The sequence below is a fragment of a genome, unplaced genomic scaffold, assembly GCF_019419815.1.
Source record: "Pyrus x bretschneideri cultivar Hongxiangsu unplaced genomic scaffold, Pyrus_bretschneideri_v1 Contig28, whole genome shotgun sequence".
Taxonomy (NCBI): domain Eukaryota; kingdom Viridiplantae; phylum Streptophyta; class Magnoliopsida; order Rosales; family Rosaceae; genus Pyrus; species Pyrus x bretschneideri.
In genome coordinates this window covers 5,005,449-5,031,914 of record NW_025999590.1, presented here as the reverse complement: position 1 = coordinate 5,031,914, position 26,466 = coordinate 5,005,449, and the positions used below count along the sequence as shown (strand labels likewise).

The 26,466-nt window shown below is 39.6% G+C and overlaps 3 protein-coding genes across 4 annotated transcripts; all 3 read left to right on the top strand.

Moving 5' to 3' along the window:
- The first annotated feature begins 3,683 nt into the window (after nt 1-3,683).
- LOC125479339 (receptor protein kinase CLAVATA1-like) lies at nt 3,684-6,964 on the top strand. Its single transcript, XM_048588545.1, has 2 exons — nt 3,684-6,335; nt 6,432-6,964. The coding sequence occupies exons 1-2, from the start codon at nt 3,773-3,775 to the stop codon at nt 6,788-6,790; spliced, it is 2,922 nt and encodes a 973-aa protein (XP_048444502.1). The 5' UTR covers nt 3,684-3,772; the 3' UTR covers nt 6,791-6,964.
- Nucleotides 6,965-10,148: 3,184 nt separating this feature from the next.
- Nucleotides 10,149-17,922, top strand: LOC125479169 (kinesin-like protein KIN-6). Its single transcript, XM_048588238.1, has 22 exons — nt 10,149-10,786; nt 10,926-11,125; nt 11,225-11,348; nt 11,431-11,525; nt 11,651-11,786; nt 12,036-12,101; nt 12,322-12,384; nt 12,683-12,733; nt 12,883-12,965; nt 13,060-13,174; nt 13,668-13,734; nt 13,835-13,935; nt 14,073-14,249; nt 14,380-14,454; nt 14,558-14,657; nt 14,895-14,989; nt 15,282-16,582; nt 16,698-16,776; nt 16,864-16,998; nt 17,074-17,198; nt 17,286-17,361; nt 17,520-17,922. Exons 1-22 carry the CDS (start codon nt 10,274-10,276, stop codon nt 17,613-17,615), a joined length of 3,873 nt encoding a protein of 1,290 aa, XP_048444195.1. The 5' UTR covers nt 10,149-10,273; the 3' UTR covers nt 17,616-17,922.
- Nucleotides 17,923-19,971: 2,049 nt separating this feature from the next.
- On the top strand, nt 19,972-26,130 carry LOC125479178. 2 transcript variants are annotated; one of them, XR_007259857.1, is made up of 4 exons: nt 19,972-20,280; nt 20,720-20,773; nt 22,572-25,861; nt 25,968-26,130. XR_007259857.1 is itself a non-coding variant. In XM_048588253.1 (3 exons), the coding sequence occupies exon 3, from the start codon at nt 22,644-22,646 to the stop codon at nt 25,716-25,718; it is 3,075 nt and encodes a 1,024-aa protein (XP_048444210.1). In that variant the 5' UTR covers nt 19,972-20,280; nt 20,720-20,773; nt 22,572-22,643; the 3' UTR covers nt 25,719-26,130. The 2 variants fall into 2 exon arrangements, 1 of the variants encoding a protein (XP_048444210.1); XM_048588253.1 differs by having other exon boundaries at nt 22,572-26,130.
- Nucleotides 26,131-26,466: the final 336 nt, after the last annotated feature.

Here is a 26,466-nt window from a genome sequence, read left to right as displayed (position 1 = left end):
AAGAAAAACCATAAATAATCATAATAAAAAACTAATTTTCCAAACACAAAGCTGCTGGGTTGGGCAACACAAATAGTTGGACGTCTCTTCCTTCGTCTTGTCCGGGTTTTCTGGTTAGGATTGTTCAGACCCGAAAAGTCCCCATTTGAAAGAGCTGAACTGAGATTTCTGGGGTCCAGTTTGAGATTGTTCAGACCCGAATAATCCAACCCGAATTATCTGAGAAACCCAAATAACCAACCCGTTTAATGTAAAACCCAAGATAATCAACGGAGGAGGGGTGTGATGTGACCATTTGCGGCGTTTATACTCGATTAGACTGAACACTGAACACACTTGATGAAGAGATTGCAAGTCTTGAAAAGTTTGTTCCTTCCATCCATCCATCAATCTATCAATCTGATTCCGCAGGTCAGCATAAGCATAGGCACAGGCTTTGCCGACAATACTCTGTCAAACTGAGATTTTACATAAATTTTGTCAACTTATATTTTTAACGTAATATTTTTCAATTAACATAAAAATTATGTTAAAATTATGAGATAACAAAGAACTTACGACAAATTTTACTTTTTCGCTTACCAAATTATAAAAAAATAGGAATCATCCTTATCGTTTAAGAAGAGACAAATTTGAAGGTTACCTTGACCCAACTCCCAAAGCCAAAAGCTTGTGGTGTGTTTGTATGCACTATTTAGGAGATAGAAGTGAAAGTCTACCGTGTCATAACCTAAATTCTTTTATGTCAATCTATTACATAAGGAGATGAGAGAAAATGTGTCATATGTCACGCTACCAAAGTATAGATACATAATTCTTTATTACAACCATGAGTTAATACTTTGTTAGTATTACTCTCGGATATTTCAATTATATATTAGAATCCATCGTTACGAACAAATATATATCACCTGTTGTACGGTGAATTTTCTCAATTAGATAGACATCTATAACGTAATACTTAATATAGCAAACTATACAATTATTTCTTGGATAGAGTCCCTTTGTTGAGGCTAGAATTGGCAAATGGGTCATATTTGTCGTGTTCGTGTCGTTTTCGTATCATACCAGTTATCTTAATTGATTCATGTCGTGCCAAATTCGTTATCTTAACAGGTTTTTCACATATGACACGATAACGACCTGACTCATTAACAGTTCGTGTCGTTTCGTGTAAGATTAATGGGTTATGTAATAAATTGCCGTGCCTAATGTCCAGAAATGGCAAACGGGTCGTTTACATGTCATACTTGTTATCTTAGTGGGTGACCTAACAATGATCTGATTTGTTAACGGATGACCTAATAACAATCCCATTTTTTAATGAGGTGACCATAAACCTAATATTTTTGTGTCATTTTGTATCGTGTTAACAGATTGTGCATAAAATTGTCAAACCTATTTGAGGCTGAGGCCACACCTGTGGACGTAAGTTTGGAAAGAAAGCATATAACCATTGGTACTTGAGCAGTAAAGAAAAACGAATATTAACCTATAAAAATAGTCCCTAGCAACTTAGAACTATGCAATGTCCTCCTACCAACAACGAAAATTCCCCTACTTTCTAAACCACCCTAAAAGTTTTAATTTTTCTAAAGACAATAATAATCCTAATATAATAGTTTTCAGTGTCACTGATACAAAAATAACCATCTTTATTCTTCTAACACTGAGCTTATAGATTCCCGCAATTGAGAATTCATCCACTAACACGCATGATCTGAAGAATATGAATCTGTTCCCACAACCCTAGTGGAAGAACAATGAGCAGCTTGGATCAAATCAGAATCAATGCTGCTGTCCTTGTTGTTACAATTTGTGAGGTTATCGAGACATCCCCACCCAAATTCTCCAGTAACGTCTCTTTCGTTTTTAGCATCTGTGCCATTAAAAAGAGGTCCATATCCCATAAAGCTTACTTTGTTGTAAAGTTGTCAACCAAAATGTTTAAGAACATTGTCTACGAGTGAACTCGTTTTGTTCTCCCTGGTCTTGAATCAAAGTGGAGACTTGTGGCTGTGGGTACATGTTCATCCTTCTAACTTTGTGAAAACTTGAGAAGGAAAATCGATAACATTATCCGTAGGAAAATTCCACAAATGTATATGGCTCGTGCGTTTTGAACTCATCATACAATTTCAAGCTGGTTTTGTCGCCTGCGAGGATGTACCTAATAGTGTAGTTCTAGTTCAGTCGAAAGGGAAGAAGATACGTTATTTTAAGGGGATGGAAGGTTGAGACGGCATGCAAGTTGAACTTAAAACTTTTAATTTTTATAGTACATTGATATTTTTACACCAAAAAGATGGGGAGTTCGGCTAAGCTATACAATTCACAGCCTAATTTAGTATCAAATTCGTCATCCATAAGATTCGAACCTAAGATCTCTCACTTCTAAGTAAAGAGGAATAACACCAAACTATGGTACTGAGTGACAAAACTTTTAGTTAGAAGTGAAGAATAGTACTACTTCATATTTGACATTAGTAGTGGTAATTGCTAGTTAACACTAGATTTTTTAGTGTGCTTGAATTCGGCCCGATAAATAAGTGTCATAATATTATTAGTTGAAAATTTAAAAAATAAAAAATTCAACTAATTTCATTATAATATTTGTTGTACTAAACAATATTTTTAGCACATTGAAAAACTTCTCAAAGGAAAGGAGGAAATAAACGAAAGCAGAAGAGATAAAAGACAGGAAAATGAGTGGACTTTTAGCTCCCAGCCAATTGGAGTCAGACGGAAAGTTGACCGTCTAGAAAAAGACGCAGTCTTTAATCTGGGCCCAGCTTTGCCCCGAGCCCATTCGGATCCTCAGTTCTCAGAAAGGTCGCATCCACAATTCCACATCAACCTTAGTTTCTGATCACTGGCCCCAAAAAAAAACAAAACCACATTTATAACGCAAAATTTCAAAGAAATTAAAAACCGCAACGACATGTTATGATCAATCTCTGCAATCATATATTAATGGAGTTTGTGACTGATGAGTCACAAAATAATAGTCTTTTTGCTATGAAAGAATAAGCTTACATAAGATATATGTTCTTTCGATATTAACAAAACAGAATTTCTTATTGGCTTTGGTCATCCAAACCATTCACCCTTAAAAGAGGATCTAATTTTGACCACGGAATCCCTATGATCCCTGGATGATCCTTTTCCAAAGAGGGAAACAAAGAGAGCTCTCCTTCTCCAGGCATGGTCGCACTGCCACGAAATCCAACGAGCCAAGTTATTCGTACGAAAGTTTCCCAAGCTTCCACATAAAAAACGAGGAGAAAAATATTAGAGTAAAATGTAATTAGGATAACGGAGGGATTAAGGGGTAACCAAGGACGTCAAAGTAGAAAGAGAGGGAACTGACACTAGAGAGCAGAGATTAGACAGTTCGGCCACTGCCAGAGACTTCCGGATCACGCCGTCAAAACACACCCATCCGACTGAGAATCGCAGAGGGTACCAACCTCTTAACGCCGTCAATTCAACCGTCCTCTGCGGTCTAACTTGTGTCCTGTACCCGTACGAATATAAAAACCACACACACGGAGACTTAACCGTCCGTTTAACCGCACCGTGAGCTATTACGCTGATACGACGAAATGGAGCGAGCGTCTCTCTCTCGTGCTAACTTTATTCCCATTTTTCACTTACTTTTTCATTATTCTTCATCTTTGATTCTGGCCGCCGCATTGCGCATTTGCATATATATCAGAAAACGCTATCTCTGCAAACAAAGGAGAGCTAAAAAAACGACGATTAATTAGTTATGGTTACCTCCGGCTTCCGCTGGATTCTCCCTGTTTGTTTTGTCGTTTTACTGCTCTGCTCCGCCACCTGCGGCGGACACGGCGACCTCGACGCGCTGTTGAAGCTCAAGGCCGCCATGATCGGCCCCAAACGTTATGGGCTCGAGGACTGGAACCCTTTCTCATCTCACTGCTCCTTTTCTGGCGTTCTCTGCGACCGCGACTCCAGAGTCGTTTCTCTCAACGTCTCGAATCTTCCCCTCTACGGCACGATAGCGGCCGAGATTGGGCTGCTTGACAAGCTCGTCAACCTCACAATTGCCGGCAACAACTTCACCGGGAGGCTTCCGGCCGAGATGGCCAACCTCATCGATCTCAAGCACCTGAACATCTCCGGCAACGTGTTCCACGGCAGCTTCCCCATCGAGATCGTGGTGGGGATGACGGAGCTGGAGGTTCTCGACGCCTACAACAACAACTTCACCGGGACACTTCCCGTCGAGCTCGTCAGTCTCAAAAACCTGAAGCACCTCCAGCTTGGCGGGAACTTCATTACCGGCGAAATTCCAGAGAATTACTCGGAGATACAGAGCTTGGAGTATTTGGGTGTCAACGGTAATTTGCTCAGCGGAAGGGTCCCCGCGAGCTTGAGTCGGTTGAAGAATCTCAGGGAACTGTACGTAGGGTACTATAACAGTTACGACGGTGGAATTCCGCCGGAGCTGGGATCGCTGAGCTCGCTGCAAATCCTCGACATGGGCAGCTGCAACCTCGTGGGCCCCATCCCCACCACTCTCAGCCTTTTGAAACACTTGCACACTCTATTTTTACAGGTGAACCGCCTCAGCGGTAGCATTCCGCCGGAGCTCTCGGCGTTGAACAGGCTCATGTCTCTTGATCTCTCCATCAACGAGCTCTCCGGAGAGATACCGGAGAGCTTCTCGGAGCTCAAGAACATCACGCTCATCAATCTGTACAGGAATAATCTCTACGGTCCGATTCCAAAGTTTATCGGCGATTTTCCTCATCTAGAGGTGCTTCAAATATGGGAGAACAACTTCACATTCGAGCTGCCGGAGAATCTTGGGCGGAACGGCAGGCTTAAGGAGCTTGACGTCACCGGAAACCACCTTACCGGACTGATTCCACGGGATTTGTGTACAGGAGGGAATTTGAAGACGGCTATTTTGATGGATAATCACTTCTTCGGGCCGATTCCCGAGGAACTCGGGCGGTGCAATTCGCTGACGAAAATCCGAATGATGAAGAACGCTCTCAGCGGAACAATTCCAGCTGGAATTTTCAGTCTGCCCAATTTGATCATGATCGAGCTAAACGACAATTTCTTGTCCGGCGAACTTCCAGAGCAAATGTCTGGGGGAAATATTGGAATCCTCACACTTTCCGGGAATCATCTTTCCGGAAAAATTCCGCCGGCGATTGGGAATCTCAAGAGCCTGCAAACTCTTTACCTGGAGATGAACGGATTTTCCGGCGAAATTCCGTGGGAAATCTTTGATTTAAAGTTGCTGTCGAAGATCAACTTCAGCGCCAACAGCCTCAGCCGCAAAATTCCGGATTCGATTTCTGGCTGTTCTTCCCTGACGTCCGCCGATCTCAGTCAAAACAGTTTGGTTGGTGAAATCCCGAAAGGAATTGCGAAGCTGAAAGTCCTGAGCATTCTCAATTTCTCCCGAAACCAACTCACCGGCGAAATCCCCGTCGAAATCAGATACATGACGAGCCTCACGACTCTCGACCTCTCCGACAACAATTTCGTCGGCAGGTTACCAACCGGCGGTCAGTTCCTGGTCTTCAACGACACCTCATTTTCCGGAAACCCCCATCTCTGCTCCCCACGCAGCGTCCAGTGCCCGTTGTTCCATCGCCCTAAACCGTTCGCTACCTCCAAGATCGCTCTCATCGTCATCGGACTCTCTACGATTCTGTTATTCTTGTTCATAACGGCGTACCGGATGAGTAGGAGTAAAATCCAAAACTCTCGGGCGTGGCGGCTCACCGCCTTCAAGCCCCTCGGTTTCAGAGCAGAGGATGTCCTGGAGTGCCTTAAAGAAGAGAACATCATCGGAAAAGGCGGCGCCGGGATAGTCTACCGCGGGTCAATGCCTGACGGTGTCGACGTGGCGATCAAACGGTTAGTTGGGCGAGGAACCGGGCGAAACGATCACGGTTTCTCGGCCGAGATAAAGACGCTGGGAAGAATCCGACACCGGAATATCGTGAGGCTGTTGGGTTACGTGTCGAACAAGGACACAAATCTGCTGCTGTACGATTACATGCCGAATGGGAGCTTGGGAGAGCTGCTGCATGGGACGAAGGGCGGGCACTTGCAGTGGGAGAGGAGGTATCGGATCGCCGTGGAGGCCGCCAAGGGACTCTGTTACCTCCACCACGACTGTTCGCCGTTGATTATTCACAGGGATGTTAAGTCCAATAATATTTTGCTGGATTCGGATTTGGAGGCCCACGTTGCAGATTTTGGGCTCGCTAAGTTCTTGCAGGGTGCTGGGGCTTCCGAGTGCATGTCTTCCATCGCTGGGTCGTACGGTTACATTGCTCCCGGTATGAAATTTCGTTCATCTTTTGACAGTTTAATGTGTGAATTGGCAAATGTACTTGTATACGATCTGACCTTTTTGCATGCGTTGGTACGAACAGAGTACGCTTACACACTCAAGGTTGACGAGAAAAGCGACGTGTACAGCTTCGGCGTGGTGCTGTTGGAGCTAATAACAGGGAGGAAACCGGTGGGGGAATTCGGAGACGGGGTGGACATAGTAAGATGGGTGCGGGAGACAACGTCGGAGCTCCCCCAGCCGTCGGATACAGCGTCAGTACTGGCGGTGGTGGACTCCAGGCTCTCCGGGTACCCGCTGGCAGGCGTGGTACACCTGTTCAAGATTGCCATGATGTGCGTCGAGGACGAGAGCCCCGCCAGGCCAACGATGAGGGAAGTGGTACACATGCTCACCAATCCTCCGCCCGCCGCTCCAACTCCGAGCCTGCTCAACCTTTGATTGGATACTCTCTTCTGGATTAATGTTCTTGAGTAAATAAAAGCGTAGCATCCAGAAAAATAAAATAATGAATTGCAAGGAGTAACAAGTAGTCGATTTTTGTTTCATCATTGTAAATGTCTCGAAAAAAGTTCGACTTATCTATGAACATGCTTCCATGCAATTTTCGCAAAAGATCCCGCCAGTTCTCTGATATTTTCAATAGTGGTCTTCAATCGCGAGTCTATTTAAAAAAGAATCCTTCTGAAGCCTCTCTGCTAATTAGGAAAAATTAGAATGCGTTGCATCTTTTCTATAATAGTTAGATTAAATATTGATCCATTTTAAAGATTTGATCAAGGTGCTTTGATCAATTGCCACTTCAATAACCTCAATAATTTTATATTTATTTAATCTTCATGTCATTAATTTAAATGCATTTATGTAGAGGCATAAGGTAGCTCAGTAACTAATTGCCTATAATATCAGAATTTAATTTCGTCAATCCCTGTGACATCCCACATCGCCCAGGGGTGATCCTTATATGTATATCCCATCCCTACCTAGCACGAGGCCTTTTGGGAGCTCACTGGCTTCGGGTTCCATGGGAACTCCGAAGTTAAGCGAGTAGCGCGCGAGAGCATTCCCAGAATGGGTGACCCATCGAGAAGTTCTCGTGTGAGTTCCCAAAAACAAAACCGTGAGGGCGTGGTCGGGGCCCAAAGCGGACAATATCGTGCTATGGTGGTGGATCGGGCCCGGGAAGTGGTGCCCCCCGGGCCGGGATGTGACAATTTGGTATCAGAGCCTAACCCTGGCCGCGTGTGTGCCGACGAGGACATCGGGCCCCTAAGGGGGGTGGATTGTGACATCCCACATCGCCCAGGGGTGATCCTTATATGTATATCCCATCCCTACCTAGCACGAGGCTTTTTGGGAGCTCATTGGCTTCGGGTTCCATGGGAACTTCGAAGTTAAGCGAGTAGCGCGCGAGAGCATTCCCAAGATGGGTGACCCATCGGGAAGTTCTCGTGTGAGTTCCCAAAAACAAAACCGTGAGGGCGTGGTCGGGGCCCAAAGCGGACAATATCGTGCTACGGTGGTGGATCGGGCCCGGGAAGTGGTGCCCCTCGGGCCGGGATGTGACAATCCCTTTCTACGCATTAAATGATATTTGTTTAATAAAATAAAATAAAAAATTAATTAACTAATTCCTCATTTTCTTATTATCAGTATTTTAAAAAAAAAATCCTTCTATTAAAAATGTCTCAATAAAAAGTCTTCAATACATTTTTTTTTCACGTATAAATATATAAAAAACTTATGGTACATTTGAGAACAAAAGTATCGACTTTTGGTAAGTTTAGATTTCAAATGTACCGAGAAATCAAATGTACCAAAAATTCAAATGTACCATAAAACCAAATGTACCTATTGTTATGTAACCCTTTTGGTACGTTTAAATTTCAAATGTACAAAAAAAACCAAATGTACCAAAATTTCAAATATACCATAAAACCAAATGTGCCCATTGTCAAGTAACCCTTTTGGTACGTTTAGATTCCAAATGTACCAAAAGACCAAATGAACAAAACAACCCAAATGTGCCACAAAACCAAATGTCTCTATCAGATAACCTATTTTGGTACATTTACATTCCAAATGTATCGAGAAATACTAAAAATCAAATCCACTATAAAACTAAATGTGTCCATATTATAGGTAACTAGACGTAGCTATATAATCAAACAAATCTTTATTATTGACATCCCACATCGCCCAGGGGAGTGATCCTTATATGTATATTCCCATCCCTACCTAGCACGAGGCCTTTTGGGAGCTCACTGGCTTCGGGTTCTGTTGGAACTCCGAAGTTAAGCGAGTAGCGCACGAGAGCACTCCAAGGATGGGTGACCCATCGAGAAGTTCTCGTGTGAGTTCCCAAAAACAAAACTGTGAGGGCGTGGTCGGGGCCCAAATCGGACAATATCGTGCTACGGTGGTGGAGCGAGCCGGGGAAGTGGTCTGCCCCGGGCCGGGATGTGACAATTTAAGTGACATGTTGCTTCTACTTTTCTTTTATAATATATATATCTTTTGACGTAGGCACCTCAGTTTTAAATTCTTTTGATCAAACATCCATGCCTTTTAATGATTTGATTAAACGTTTTTTGTCATATTTTTTGTGCTATATGCACATTATATTATAACAAATTTACTATAATCTAGCCTTTTGATTACACTCTCCTCTGTTAGAGATAATTGTAAAAAAAAAAAAAAAAAAAAAGTTGGTTAGATTCAATTTATTTTCACAATAATGCTACAAATTATCAATAATTATCTACGATTTAAGATATTTTCTTTCCAAAATAGTTTAAAATATTTTTAAATTCCCCAAATTCAAACGTACGGAAATAAGTTTTTCTTTTAGTATTTTAAAAGAAAATAGGATTGAGAATAATATAAACATAACAATATACAATGTGTACAAAATAAAATAATGTACCAATACTACCAATATGTATTAAATCAAATGTACCAAAATTGCAAATAAACATACCAATTAATGATTTTTGTAAATTCAAATGTGCCCGCAGATAATATATACGTAATGTATTGCACCTAATAATAATTCATCAACAACTATACTTAAAAAACAGTAAAAAAATTAAAAAAAAATCACAAAAAAATTGAAAAAATTACATGAAGCTTTTATTTTGATCACCAACTATTTAAAAAAGAAAAAACCATTTGAAAAAAGAAATAATATTAAATGTTTGCATAACCAAAAAAAAGCAAAAAAACAAAGAAAAGCTGATAAAAAAAACATATTTGGAAGAAGAGAAATATATAGTTTAATTACTAATATCTCCACTAAATAAGGAAAAGTATATCAAATTTAAAAATTATTTTAATTTTAAAAAATAGAGGTAACTATTGGTCAAAACACTTTAATCAAATTTTAAAAAGGTATAGATGTTTTATTTAAATGATATAAAAAAAACCGTGGGGGATTTTAATTTTTTCTTAGTTTTTCAAATTTTAACTTAAAAACTTTTTGGAGAGGCAAAAAATTCAATTTATAATCAAAACATTATGTTTCAGGGGAACTTTAACAAAAGACTTCCGGTACTGTTCATTTTAACAAAAAAATCATATTTTTACACTAAAATATCAATCCTAGTACTAATAAAAAAGGCTTGAAAATTTTGAGTTTTCACTATACAGAAAAAATAAGGGGTAAAATAAATAGTATCAAGATTGATCTTTTATTGTAAAAATATAATTTTTTGTTAAAATAAAACGGCAACTTTTTGTTAAAGTTACTTAATACATTTGTAATTTTAGAAATATTGCGTTCCCTTTGCGAAAGCAAAGTTCAAAACTTGAAATAGCCGCATCGCTCCATTTTAGCGCTAAAACTCAAACGGAAAAAAAGAAAAAGGAAAGGCGTGACGTTGAGAGCAGAGACGAAGCGACACCGCACACGCTCACTGATTGAGTATGGAGATCAACAGCCCAGCACCGGGTCCAAACACGGTGACCGTTCGCCGTAACCCTCACCGGAGGGCCAGGCCAACGCCAACGCCCGCCACAGCAGCTCGAGAAATGCAAATTCCGTCTTCAATTGCGCCCGGAGTACGATCTTTCCCAACCCAAGAAATCCTCTCCATGGACGTTGCTAAACCGAACCCCGTGGCCGAAAACCTTAGGGTTTTTCTGAGGATTCGGCCCCTTGTGCCGTCCAAGCTTGGGGACAAAACAGGCGGCTTCGGGGCGGATCAGAATCCGAAGCCGAGATTAAAAAATGCTTGGCCCCAAAACCCGGCGAAGAAGAAGTCGGCGGCCGGACGATCGCCGCAGAACAACAGAAAGATAAAGGAAGAAGTCTGTATAAAAGTGAATACTTCTCATTCCGTGACGCTATCGCCGCCACTAGCACTGCAGGAATCTAACCGCACGAAGACTGAGGTTTATGAGGGGTTTTCGCACGTCTTCTCCTCTGATTCCTCTCAGGTTAGTTTTCGTTTGTGTTATGTTTGGTTGGAGACAAAATGCTGGAAAATTCAGTGGAAAGTATGATTTCAAATTGTTCTTTTATAATGATCATGTATAAATCTCTTTCCTTTTGGCGAATTTGTGTTGTTGTTGATAGGAAGAGGTGTATGATAAGATGGTGAAGCCTTTAGTAGAAGAATTTCTGAGGGGTAAGAGTGGGATGCTGGCTGCATTGGGGCCTAGTGGCTCGGGTAAGACTCATACGGTGTTTGGGTGCCCCAGGCAGCCGGGTATGGTTCCGCTTGCTCTTCAACATATCTTCAATCAGACTTCAGGGAGCATTTCTGAGTCTTCGAGGTATTGGGCAACGTCAACACGTGATTTTAGTCTTTAGATTTAGTTGCTGGACCTGTTACTCAACTTATATCGTATGATGTCTTCATTCACTCTTCACAGATCATTTTTCATATCGATCTTCGAGATAAGCTCTGAACGAGGCAAAGGAGAAAGGCTATTTGACTTATCTCCTAATGGTGGAGATTTAAGCATGCAACAATCAACCCTAAGAGGCTTGCAAGAGGTTGATTACTATCTTTGAGTTTAATTTGATTATGTGGTTGGATATTGGAAATAACTAGCACCTATTCTATTTCTGTAAACAGATACCCATTTCTGACGCTAGACAGGCAGAATCGTTAATTGCTCAGGCAATGCTAAAGCGTGCAACGGGAATGACAAATGCAAATAGCCAATCAAGGTGCGTGACAGTCACTGATGAACTTACGTATTCTTTGTTTCATCCATTTTTCTACATTGTTTCTTACAATGTCTGAATTTTACGGTCACATAAGAATTATGGCTACATTTTTTATATGCTTCTAGCCGGTCGCAGTGTATTATAAACATTCGTGCTGTTGCTGACAAGTGTAATGGAGATGATAATAATCAAGCAAATGATGGCGTCCTCACTATTGTTGATCTTGCTGGAGCGGAAAGAGAAAAAAGAACTGGAAATCAGGTTTCACATATGTGACTGAATTATTCTCTTTGAAGTGCTGGCTTTTAAATGTTGAAGTTTGTTCAATTTTGGATGTTCAATGCATCCCTCAGAGCATGATATTTGCTCTATAATTGTTACCACCATCTCGCCAGATCTATACTATTAGTATTTTTGGGATACTTCGATTAATGACAGATTTTTTGCACAAGTCTTGATTTTGAATAATGATTTTGTTTATGGTTTGGCCTTTTTTCTTTTAATTTTCAGGGAGCCAGATTGCTTGAAAGTAATTTCATCAACAATACATCAATGGTTATAGGCTTGTGCTTGAGAGTATGTTGCCTTAAGTTGGTTTTCTAGACTTCATTATTCATTTGCATTTTTATGATAATCAGTTCACCATTTTACTTGGGTGATTATTGCTTGCTCATTTTTTTTACAAATTTTAAGTCCCCTAGCTCTCTCTCTCTCTCTCTCTCTCTCTCTCTCTCTCTCTCTCCCCCTATGCTTGTATGTGTCTATAGTCATTTTCCTTTCTTTTTTGTGGATTTAGTCGTTACTGGAGCATCAGAAGAACCCTAAGAAACCATTGCAGAAACACTTTCAGAACTCTTTGGTAATGTTTTCCTCTACTTATTGAAAATACGTAATATGTTTTGCTTTGCTGATTTATGTACATAGTTGATCGGAATGGCCAACTGAGATGTATGTATGCTCATCATGCATCTTAGTTATCTGATCTATTGACGAGAAACAATCTTTTGTTTAAGTACCTAATACAAAGATTCGAATTGGCATGAAATATTGCCAGGGTTGGTTTTTTTTTTTTTTTTGGAGGTCTTTTGGTAACTTTAATACAATTTAGGATCAAATGTTATTAATGTGATTTTTTTTTTTCCTCTCTCTTCAAACAGTTAACCAAGTATCTGCGAGATTATTTGGAAGGCAAGAAGAGGATGGCATTGGTATGCTGTCTTATTTCCAAAATTGGATAACCAATGGAGTTTGTTCAAAAACTTTTGATGAGTTGGAATATTCAAAATATGTTTTCATTTTCTTGCGGTTTTGTTGCCGTTCCAAATTATCTCATGCACTTTCTTTCTTAAACTCACAGATTTTAACAGTCAAATCAGGAGAAGGGGATTATCGTGATACATCTTACGTGCTGAGACAAGCCTCACCTTTTATGGAAATCAAGTACAATTCACACCTCCAACCCAAAAATTGCACATTATATTTGAACTATTTCTTGCTGTATGAAGTGTTAACAGCTTTGTACCATGTATTTCAGGTATAATTATGTTGAAGAACCATCAAATATCTCATACCCCAAAAGGCATTTCCAAGCTTTGTCTAGAACTGAGCAGCGCAAAAAAATGAAAGTTACTGATCCCGATGCTTGCGCTGTATGTCTGTCTTGGTTAAATGATTCTTTCAATACCTTACAAGTTATGTTATTATTTCATTTGTGTCTCAATTTCATTGCTGGCTTCAGATGTTGTTTTGTCAGTATTCCTATCTGAAGAGTAACATAAGATCATTTCACTTTCTCTTTTATGCTTGCTAACATTTACTTTCATTGAAATTATTTTTAATGGGATTAGCGTTTCCATTTTGACTGATCAGTGTTTGTATCATTGTATCCATGCTACACATGTTCCCAAACTTCTGCAAAAATTTATGGATGAACATTATGTACACATTGGGTGTTGTGATTATTTTGGTATTTGGTGTGAGTGTTTCCAAAAATTTCTCTGTATCTATGTTGTAGCTTAATTGGAATAACTGGAAGCAACTATGACATGTATTATAGTTCCCAAGTGTCTGTATCACTATTGGATTATTTTAAAGAAAACCTAAAGCATATCTTTATCACTTCTATTTTCTGGTTGATTTCAGATTGAAGAACACAAAAGCATTGAAGCAGAAAATGCACTATCCAAGGAAGGTTCTGTAAAAAGCAGTGGTAACTTAGATGGACTTACCCACTTTCTTTTTCTTATTCCAACCGCCAGGATTCCTTATCTAATTTGCTTAGTTTCTGCTCTGTGCGTTTACAAAATCAGGTTGTGTTGACTCCGATCAGGGAGAGAGAAACCATCGGATAATGCAGAGTTTTTCCAAAGCTATATGGAATGTTTTGAAGCAGTATAAAGAAAAACTCAAGGTAATGAAGAGTTTTTAAGTTTTTGGGAAGTGATATCTTCTTGTTTTGAAACACATAAGACTTTTAAAGTTAATTACTAGCTCCATATACTCATCTGTATTGGCCAAAAAGTATAATCATCAATCTAATTGAAGTAGGTGGCAGATGACGAAATCCAACATCTCAGAGAAAATCTCATGACTGAACAGACAAGATGTCTTGAGCTTGAAAAGGAGCTCAAGGATGTCCAGTCCTGCTGTTCATGTTCCAACAGAGAAGCAGTTGAGGTCAGCTTGTCTGGAGTGGGTGGTCAAGAATCTAGCAATCTTGATGAGGTTTGACATATTTTGTCTTGCTCAACTATTATCTACCTCTTAGAGTTTGGTTTCATGTTTGACTTGGTTAGTAATCTTATCTTTAATGAATTTGCTTACGCTAAGTGGTTTTACCTTCCTGATACCCTAGGTGAAAAGTTTGGATGTTGTTGAGGTGAGTACTTTATGCCTTGAACTTGAAAACCCAAATAAGCAAGATCATCAGGTAAGAACTATCAAGAAAGAAGATTTTAATCTTATCGTTTAGAGTGATTTACGTTTTAGTTGAATTGGAATTTAACGTAGCTGTTACATGCTATATAACGCAGACATGTGAGGGAGTTTCCGGCAGTGAACATAGTGCCACGGATCTGTGTGAGTCTATATCTGTCAGACCAGAGGATAGTTATTTGAGTGTGGATGTAGCAGGTTAGACTTAAAGAGTTCAATACTTTACATTTGCATATCATGTTGTACTTGTAGTTTTTACCATGATTTGTAGTTTGTAGTTGTAGCTTCTTAACCAGTAACTAGTGCTGTGGACTTTGACCACAAAACACAAGAACCTCTTAAATCTTGGTTTTGTGTCAGTGTGATATTCTTTTGCCTACTAGGTATCATTTCCACAGAGTTTCTAGCTTGAGTTTGTAAGTTTAAGGTTTTCAGGTTTTATGGTGGACTCTTATCAGTCACTTGCCATGCATAGAAAGGATAGCTGCTCTTCTGTTGAACTGGACGACTTGCTTGGTGAGGGGCATAAGGTTAGACTCTTGAACTATATTTTGAATTTTTGTGATTTTTGTGATTCTTTGAATCTTATTTTTCTTCCAATGATGTTTATCTTGTCTGTACGTTTTCAAGCTTTTTCATTGTCCTCATACATACTTCCAGCCAATCGTTTTTTTTTTTTTTTTTTTTAACTTTTGTTTTACATCATCACTGTCGTGAAAAAGTATATGGCTACACTATATGATTCCTTTTACCTCTTCTTTACATAAGACTCTTGTTAACTAGTGTGAATAATTGCATGTGGTTCTTTTCCCTGTTAAATAGGAATCATCAAAAGATATTTCCTTAAATGGATATTGCAATGCTGTTGACCTGCTAGATGATGAGAGTTCACTCAATACTTCTTTCCAAGCATTACAGACGGAGAACTTGGAGGAGGTTGCCTCTACTGGACAAAGTAATGGTGTTGACCTGCTAGATTGTGAGAGTGGCCTCGATACTTCTTGCCAAGCTATACAGTTGAAGAAATCGGAAGATGTCCCCTCTACTGGACATTGCAATGCTGTTGACCTGGTAGATAGTGAGAATTTACTCAATACTTGTTGCCAACCATTACAGACGGAGAACTTGGAGGAGGTTGCCTCTACTGGACAAAGTAATGGTGTTGACCTGCTAGCTTGTGAGAGTGGCCTTGATACTTCTTGCCAAGCTATATGGTTGACGAAATTGGAAGATGTCCCCTCTACTGGACATTGCAATGCTGTTGACCTGCTAGATGGTGAGAGTGCACTCGATACTTCTTGCCAAGCATTACAGATGGAGAACTTGGAGGAGGTTGCCTTTGCTGGACAACGTAATGGTGTTGACCTGCTAGATTGTGAGAGTGGCCTTGATATTTCTTGCCAAGCTATACAGTTGAAGAAATCGGAAGATGTCTCCTCTACTGGACATTGCAATGCTGTTGACCTGCTAAATAGTGAGAGTTCCCTCGATACTTCTTGCCAAGCATTACGGACGGAGAACTTGGAGGAGGTTGCCTCTACTGGACAAAGTAATGGTGTTGACCTGCTAGATTGTGAGAGCGGCCTTTATACTTCTTGCCAAGCTATACAGTTGAAGAAATCGGAAGATGTCCCCTCTACTGGACACTGCATTGCTGTTGACCTGCTAGATAGTGAGAGTGCACTTGATACTTCTTGCCAAGCATTACAGACGGAGAACTTGGTGGAGGTTGCCTCTACTGGACAATGTAATGGTGTTGACCTGCTAGATTGTGAGAGTGGCCTCGATACTTCTTGCCAAGCTATACAGTTGAAGAAATCGGAAGATGTCCCCTCTACTGGACACTGCATTGCTGTTGACCTGCTAGATGGTGAGAGTGCACTCGATACTTCTTGCCAAGCATTACAGACGGAGAACTTGGAGGAGGTTGCCGTTACTGGACAATGTAATGGTGTTGACCTGCTAGATTGTGAGAGTGGCCTTGATACCTCTTGCCAAGCTATACGGTGGGAGAAATCTGAATATGTCCTCTCTACTGGACATTATAATGTTGTTAGCCAGCTAGATTGTGAGAGTGGACTTGATACTTCTTGCCAAGCTTTACAGTTGGAGAAATCGGAAAGGTTAGGGGGTGTTATATCATTTTAAATTTTGGTTGCCTGCTTAATTTCCTTAATAGGATTTTGTATTAAGCACCTTTTTGGCTGAATTCTTGACTATATTTATTGTTCTAATCAGGAGAGCTTCGCCTTCTTCATCTCCATCACCAAAGGATGTCAGTGCGGTTGATGTTGAGGATGAGATTCAGAAGCCTCGGGTAAAGTTCTTAGCACACTCTTTTTACTTGTTTTCTATGAGCTTTTAAAAGAACTTGCACCTCAATAAGTTTTCCTGTTTCTCCTAGGAATTATCGAACTTTCCAACATCGCCGAAGGTAGACCTTGTGTTAACTAAAGGGTGCGATGTTATTGCAATTCCAGACAGGGAAACAAGAGATTCTGGTGTTTTGGATGTGAAGGATGAGATTCAGAAGCCCCGGGTAAAGTCAGCATTCTCTTTTTTTACTTGTTTTCAATGAGCTTTTTAACTCAATGAGTTTTCCTGTTTCTTCTAGGAATTATTGAACTTTCCAACATCACCGAAGGAAGACCTTGTGTCAACTAAAGGGTGCGATGTTATTGAGATTCCTGACAGTGAACCGGGTGTTAAAATCTCTACAAAAACAGAGAAACCGAAAAGGTTCTTCTACGATCATTGTTTTTTTTCTCTACTACTGCATTTGAATGAATGGCTCTCTTCTGAACCCTTTTATATGGAAATAAACAGGAGACTTTTGCCTGCATCATCCTTATTGCTAAGGGATTTCAGTACTCTGGACATTAACGATGATGAGAAGCCAAAGGTAAAAATCCGTCTCTCTCGCTCTCTCTCTCTCTCTCTCTCTCTCTCTCTCTCTCTCTCTCTCCCCCCCCCCCTCTCTCTTCCCCTCTCTCGCTCTCTCTCCCCCCATCTCTCACTCCGGATATATAATGATGCATTGCTAATAAAACCAATTTGCAGCGTGGAAAGAGGAAATCAGGTGCCGTTGAAGAAAGGCACAGAACGCAAGGTAGCATCTCTCTTTTGCGTTTGCTCCACAGAAATCTTCCTAGTTAGGAATTAGTACCAGTTCATTTTGCACCTGGCCCATTTTTCTGTTTTGTGTTTTGGCCCCCTCTGCAATTAGTGTGGTGTGCAAAGTTGGATGAAAACATATTTATCTATATGCTTGCATTACCTATATCATATGAGAAACATTCCGACATGCATTCGTGACCATGTTTATTTAAGAACATTTTTATAAGATAAAAAAAATAGTTATTTTGTATTTTAGTCGCATTTGTCTTCATGTGACCTCACTTAATGTAAGTGCTATAGTCAAACACTCTTATCGAAAATCGTAACAAAAAATCTTAATATGTTATGATATTTGGCTTTGTTAACCACTAATTAGTTACAACTTACTATCGAGAGAGACTTTTGATCGATCGATGGGCCGATCTGGGGCTTTTGAAAAGTGTTTAATGACAAATGAATATGTCATCAACACTTCATTTTTGTTTTTACAATCTCTCTTGAATGCTATTCTCATACGAACTTTTTTGGAGAGATCTTTATTTTGCTGTAGCAAATGCGTGAGTCCACGTCTACGAAATTCTTTGAATTTGATATGTGAATATGTTGAAAGTTCAGTGCAAACAGCGTTGTCATTATTTTGGTTGTACCAAGAATTCTTGACATTCTTATATATTCTTTATTTTGTTGTTTTGTCCTTTTATTTTTGTTGTTATTGCTTTTAATCCAGGCATGTAAGTCACATTGCACGTTATGTGTGACATCTCACATCGTCCAGGAGAGTGATTCTTAAATGTATATTCTCATCTCTATCTAGCACAAGGCCTTTTGGGAGCTCACTGGCTTCGGGTTCCGTAGGAACTTCGAAGTTAAGCGAGAAGGGGCTAGAGCAATCCCATGATAGATGACCCACTGGGAAGTTGCTCATGAGTTTCTAAAAACAAAACCGTGAGGGAATGATAAGCCCAAAGCGGACAATATCGTGCTATGGTGGTGGAGCGAGCCCGGAAAGTGATCCATCCCGAACTGGGATGTGACATTATGAGTTCAATTTTCAACATTAGTGAATTACACAGGAGGATGTTGAAATGTTTTTACGAGTCTTCTCGTTCTTTCAAAAAGAGAACTGCCTTTAAAAAAAAAAAGGTTTTTAAATTAGTACGTGAAAATTGCTTATTCTCAAAGATAATAAAAGCTATTGAACACCACTAGTAATGATAAAAATGGTTCGCTAACCACTGTGCAAAGTGATGGTGATCTTTTCAAACGAAGCCATTTGGCGAAAGTCCAATTTTTTGTCGTTTTTTATCCACTAATAAATTTGTTGGCAAGTTGTCAATGTTTGTCTTCTAAATAAATATGTAGGCATCCTGTCTATGTTTAGGGTTAAATTAAAAACTTTGGTCCGTAGATTCTTAATTTTTTTCTGTTGCGAAAAATTGGTAAATATTGGAGAAATTAATATAGACAATATACAATTGTTGTACTACAAAAGGACTTGTAATGTCAATGCGTAAATTGAGGGTATAACACATTTAAACGTTAGTGCTTAAAGTGGTTTTACAATTTTGAAGAAGCAATGCACTACTTCGACAACGTAATACAATATCCGAACAGGTAAAAGAAAAATCATAGTCGTCATTACCAAAAAAACGTTTTAAGTCAATAATATTTATCTTCTCGATGTTACTAAAGCCAAATTCTAATCCCCTCTACTTATCTATAGTATCAGCAACTAAATTAAGGAAATGGATCCTCTTCGGATTCCTTCCTCTTAATTCACCAAATCAAGGAATCCGTACCGTTGAAATTTGATCTAATGTCTAAAGTTATTATAAATTTTAAAGTGGACCTCAGTTTGTAATCGTTTGATAAAATTTTAACAACACGAATTTTCTGATTTGGTGGATTAAAAAACAGAAATCTGAGATGATGTTTTTCCTAAATTAACAAACAAACAAGATAAACTATAAACCATCACGTCACTAAACTCGATCACATGCGTGCGTGAGCCACACGTGACCGCGACGGGACCCCATGAAAGTGACAAGGATAAGCCTCCCTCCTTTTCAGCCCGTAGGCTTTAGTTTAGACCACGTCCCACCCCCCTGCGAAAAGCCCATAAGCCCCACAACGAAATTGACATTTTTGGTTTTTGGTGCATCCAACTGTCACCTTTGCATTCCCCCATTCGAACAAAACGTCACCGTTTCATTGGTCGAGCTTGTCGCTTAAAAAAAGATTTTTTTAGTGTGATCGAAAAACGAAGTAGTACATTACGTGTCATTATATAAATAAGAAAATATGTGCGTTAAAAAATTAATAACTTAAAAAATAAAATTTATCATTACTTACCTAAAACATTTCGTGTCCGATCATAATAAAAAAAATTTCTCTAATGGATGAGAGCACCAGAAAATAAAAAACAAAACGAAAAATTAATCAAAACAAATTCAATTCAGAATTTCTGGAAAAAGGAAAAAAAACAAGAGGAAACGGTGGACTCTCGTTTCTCTCTCTGGTTCGAAAAGAAGGCTTCACACAGAACAAGGCGAGGGTTTTACGAAGGAGGAGAGAGATACAAATCCTACGAGCTTGGAGAGAGAAAGCACAGCACATACACAGAAGAGAGAGAGAGAGAGAGAGAGAGCGGAGGAGCTTCTGAATTGGACTGTGTCAAAGCTAGGGTTTTTTTTTGTCCGCGAAGGTAAAGTAGACGACGAACTGCAGCTTCTAATTTTATTTTATTTTTGCCATTTTCCATTACAATTTTGTGAAATTAATTTGATTCCAATTCGGAATTAGCCTTAATTAAGCACCATCTCTCGCGGCATTAATCCCGTAATCCTGATTAATTTTTCCATATCCGTATATTTTCACACCACTTCTCGTTCGTCCGAAGCGTGAAAAGGTGGGATTTTGATCCTCTTTGCTCTCACTCCCCTGTTTTGGATATTAGGGTTTCCCGTGTTTGGATTTTATAGCATATACTTATAGCCAAATCAATGGAGTTATATGATTAGTGGTATGAGTCTAGGTTTTAATGTCTGATTCAGTGTGTGTCGGTAATTTGTTCCCCTAATCATGTTATATACTTCGGAATTTCTTTTCGTGCATTGAATTTGTTGCCTCTTCGGTTGTTTCAGGATTAGGTTGCGTCGTATTTGTCGATGTGATCCGAAAGCTCCAATCTTCATCAGGTACGGATGCTACTCTTTGTCTCTTATTGGTTTAATGAGAGATTTACGATTTGGTATTTGTATATATGTTTTGTGTGTGCATGATGTTTTTATCGTGAGCGTGCTTGGATGATCGATTATCAGCATATTTTAAATTTGGCGGAGAAGCAAAATTTACACTTTGAATACGACTTCGATTTCATGATATATATTGAACAACGTAGCTTCATTTTTGTTTGACTGTATGTGGATTAGACTTAAGAACGCTAGATGTTGTTCGTGTGAGAGTAGGCTACTTTCTGTTTATTTATGCCAGCGTTTCTTCCCTATCTACACAATTACAGATCATATCTCTTAAAAGTTATTTGTTTCTTTGAACTTTAGTGACAAGTGCTTTTGTATGTGTTTCACACTCTTTGAAAAATCTCTCATTTATTAATCCATTGTTTGGCTGCACATGCACTTGTGTGGACTAGTGGAAGACCTTTATTGAAATTTGATGATATTTGATTGTATAATAAGTTTATGATGGTCTGGTCAAGGAATCTAACAGTCTAGCAATAAGTTTTGTTAGGCTATTATTTACAATGGGTTAATATACTGGATATAATTGTGTGAATCTTGTATCTGAATTTTGGTATAACCACAGATTCATTCAAGTGGGAACATCAATGTTGATACATTGGTCACGTAGTTCTAAATTTTGTGAGTTGAGTTCTGTAAGGGAGAAATAGTTCATTTGTGAATCTGTCCGATACAAAATTTACCTGAAAGGATCACTTCTAGTATAAATACAGCTTGTCTTATGCCTCATCATCATAATTTGATATTTTATTTTATTCTTGGATTTTTTTTTTCTTAGCTTGGTTGTACCCAACCTTCTCCTCTCTTACTTATGTTATTGTCATCTTATCTCTTCGTGGTTGTAATTTGTCAATGGTGGCAATGCATCACTTGGGGCTTATGTATAGTTCAAACTCATGCTTGATCTATGCTTTATTTCCAAAGTTCTTAATTGGAAAGAATTGTTTAGTTTTTAATTGTTTGAGTTCATTTAATTCTTGAGCGTTAAATGTTATTAACTAATTGGGTTTGCAGGTATTCTGTCTTGCCAGTTTAGAACATATTAATATTTATAACCATTGTTGCCAATTTAACAAATTTATGTTCAAGTCTCTACAAGCTTGATGTGGATCAACGTTTCCTCTTTAAGTTAAGAGTTTTCACATAATGTATTTGTTTGATTGATAGCGTATCAGATCATTTAATTAAATTTTTTTCTTATTCCTTTTACTTTGTACTCTTTGCCTCACTATAGAGTATTTTTATTGCACTATCGGATTTTGTATTGCTTGGGACAATCAATTGGTTTAAACTTCTTATACTTGGATAGTTAGATGTAGGTGAATATTTACTTGAATCTGTAATCAGTTCAAATCATTTTGTTCTCTTGACCTAATAATACTAGAAGTGTAGAATATGCACTTATGTTTCACATCACCTTTTGAATAAGAAGAAATGATATCAATGACATTAATAGTAATATGCCTTAAATTTTTACTATTTGTTGCACGATTAGAGGAACTTATTAGAAGTTGGTGCGAAAATCATTAAATATAACCATGCCCTGAGGCACCACCTGCCTGATCAAAAGGCTTTTCGTAAAATTGTTCAATTCTGTCTTTCTAACCAGTTAAGGGACATCATCATCTGTTATATTTTTGTTGTAGTACAGATATGGTAAATTGCTTATGGTGGTATTAATTTCTGTGTAAGTTCTTTTATTGATTTTTGACGTAACCATTTGTAATTAATGCAGTTCTGAATGAAAATTAAAGCATTGGTGTTCTGCATGGAATTCTTGTTGTGTAAGCATGCTGTGTAAAGCACCATGACTCTCGAAGATTTCTTTACCTTAACTGAGATGAAAGATGGACTCACAGCCCCATCGCGAGTTCAGGAGCTGGTCACCGTAATGCAGAGTGAGAAAGATTCTGTCGTGAATAATATTGGTGATGCAACCCGGCAGTGGGCTGCTGTTGCAAGCACAATTGCTGCCACGGAGAATAAGGACTGTCTTGATCTTTTTATTCAATTAGATGGACTCATGTTTGTTGATAGATGGCTAAAGGATGCCCAAAATTTAAGTAAAGATACAAATGAGAACTTTGTAGAAGAGTCAATAACTGCTCTGTTACGAGCACTTGAAAAGCTGCATAGACACAATAAGGGGTCATTATCTTCAGGGATCTGGAGTACCGTGAAGAGTCTTCTTAGCTACAGAAGCTCCATGGTTCAGGATCAAGCAAGACTGCTGTTTGATAGCTGGAAGGAGGATGGTAATGCAGTTCATGTTGATGTTGTGAATGCTGGGGTTCTCTCAGATGATGGGAGTTCTAAGAGTTTGGAAGAAGATTCTAAGCCATCTGCTTTAAATGTTACTTCAGAAGTAGGTGATCACAGAGAAAATCATTCATCAGGACCTAACCCAGATGCAGTAATGCCATTAAGGACTTCGGGTGATCTTCAACCAGAAAGTGCTGATGCTTTACCAATACAACCTTGTAACAAAGAGTCTCCCCCAACCCACAAACATTTAGACAGCGCTTACATCAAAGATGGATCTCTGGATACTTTGGCCTCTGCTGTTGTGTTGAACCCTATTCACGAAAATCCTATAAAAGATGAATCCTTTATATGTTCTGTGGGAGGGATTACTTCAGTTGGAACTTCTATTTTTCCGTTAGCAAAACTGAACAGTGTTGATGAACATTCAGACGGTCCAAAATTGAATGAGTTGTCAAAAAATGAAAATCAGGACCACAAAGTCAACAGTTCCCCTAAGAAGTTGGGAGTGACAGACATCTCTTCAGGGTCTGGTCTGTTGGAACCTGGGATTGTTTATTCAGGTGCTGATAGTGCTACTTCCCAGGATGTGGCAACTGATTCTGCTTTGCAAAAAAATGCCAATCAGGATGATTCTTGTGAAAAATATACTGCTTTTGGTAGTGAAGGGACGACTGCATCTGATCCAAAGGGTGTGGTGGATGATACAAGAGCTGTCAATCCTTGCGGTACTACAGTTCAAGAGGGTGAATGCTGTTCAAACACGCCGCAAGACTCATCTGGGAATGGTAGTATTTCAGGAAAACTTGAAGATTTGGAGACTTCTTCCAAGATGGCTGTTGATGAAGATAAGGAGCATTCAAGCGATGAAGATGAGGAATTGACAATTCCTAATGAGTATCCTAAACTAGCAATTGATGCCAAAAGTCCTGACACAATTGATAAAAGAAGGTCAGATATTGAACTTGAGTATGGGATGGTTGATGCTCTAGAAGTTGCTCGACGGGTAGCCCAAGAATATGAAAGAGAAGAACCGGACTGCAGTTCATCTTCGGAGAAAACTTCAGAATGTGGACTCAGACAGGCCAATAGCCCAGAATCTATAAATGCAGAACGGGACTTACCTACTCAGGTTTCACCAAACGAGGCGCCAACTGAACAAAGTCATTCTGCAGAGCCAAATCCTGAGAGGGAGGACCACATAGATAGTTCAGAAAATCTGTGCACTACTCCACATAGTCATTCGGCAGAGGCAAATCCTGATATGGAGTCCTCTCAGGTGACTGAAGCAGCTCAAGAACCAGAAGTTAACCCAGAAAAGGGTCTTTGTAGTTTTGATCTAAATCAAGAAGTGTGCTCCGATGAAATGGATCGCCCGGTAAATCCCGTCTCTACGCCAATTCCTGTTTCAAGACCAGTAGCAGCTGCTGGCTTACCTGGAGCCCGTTTGCAGTTTGAAGGGGCTATTGGGTGGATAGGATCTGCGGCGAATAGTGCTTTTCGCCGGGCATCTCCTCGTAGACTCTCAGATGGTGATAAGAATCTTTCTACAGGGGCCACCAGTGATAGCTCAAAGCAGAGGCAAAATTGCCTTGACATTGATCTGAATGTGGCTGAGGATGGTGATGATTTAGGAAAACAAATTCTAGTGTCATCTGGCCTTCCTTCTGGGGAATCTTCAGTGGAAATGAGTCAGAATAGATCAGGGAGGCCCCATTTGGATCTGAATCGTATTGATGATGATGGTGATGCCTTACCATCAGATTCAAGGGTGGAAGGACAGTTCTTGTTCAACCGGATTGGCCGTCGCAGCCCATCTCCTGCTTCATCATCTTCATCAATGCAGCCTTCTATGAGGAATTTTGATTTGAATGACAGGCCATATTTTCATATTGATTCTGTAGATCATGGGCCGGGTAAGTCTTCTCAAAATGCAAATGCATATGGATGGCCTAGACAGGATGCTTCAGTTATTTCTATCATGGGTACCAGAGTCGAGATAAACAGAAAAGAAGCTTCTCAAAATCTGTCCCTGGCAAACGGCAAGGCTATTGAGACCGCAACAGAAGCTACCATGGCAAGAACTGGAAGCTTTTTGGACATGGGTTCAACAGTCTCTTACTCTCACCCTCCTGTTTTCGGCTACAATGGATTGGCAACTGGACCCACCTTGTCGTTCTCCTCAGCTATGTATGGACCTGGTGGCACAATCCCCTACATGGTGGATTCCAAAGGAGCCACGGTTGTACCTCAAATTATGGCCTCTCCATCCGCTGTTCCTCCACATTTCTCCCAGTCACCGTTCATCATGAATTTGACTGGTGCGCAGCCAGGTCTAAATGGTGTGATAAATGGTGCTGGGCCATCACGCCCCAGTTTTGATCTGAACTCCGGCTTCATGGTTGATGGAGGCAATAGGGACTCGGTGGGCCTGAGGCAGCTTTTCATTCACGGTCAGGGAAGGTCAATGGAGGATCATTTCAGGAATAACTCACAACCCCCTTCAAGTTCTACAGTTGGTGGGAAAAGGAAGGAACCAGACAGCGGCTGGGAACCATACCCGTTCAGCTACAGACAGCAGCAGCAGCAGCAGCAGCAACCACCGCCGCCATGGAGATAGAAGTTTTTTAACTACGCCCTGACATTTCTTTGGATCAGTTTCATAAATCCAACTAAGTGGTAGATTGATACACGCGATCCGGAAGTGGGTGAGCTCTTTCGCTCTATCAGAACCCGAATAAAGTTGGATGGAGTTTTATCAAGGTAACATTATTTATGTGATTAATTGCTGAAGGAAGAAATTAGGTTCTTGTTTTTAATTTATTGGTTTTTTGTTTCGGTTTTCTCTTTTATGTGTTTCATTTCATAGAAGGCCAGGGCAGTGCAGTGCAGTGCAAAAATAGGGAGACTTTTTGGTACGATGTAGCTGTAATTTCTCTTCTATTCAATTTCTATGTATATCACACAAATTATAGGGACAAACAATTTCCTACATTATTTATTTCAGGCAGTCTCTCTTCCTTGCGTGTTCAGGTCTATCTTCACTAGTTGTGGTTATGTTATGAGCTCGGCTTGTATTTTAATTTATTGGTTTAGCATTCAATTTTTGTTTTTGATACAACGATATCATTTACACCAAACGGACAAGGACTAAAGTTACACAATGGGCTGCCATAATGAATTGGTATTCACGAGGTTCGAAGTTGAAAATACCAGGAGATTGTAATGCAAATTGACCAAAATGGAATCTTTCACAAACATTAAGAGCAATAATTCAAGGTTTTTAATCAATTTTACGATTTACTAAGTAACAACCCATTCACGGATCTCAGGCCAAGTCCATTAACTCGTTAACCCAAAATTTTTCG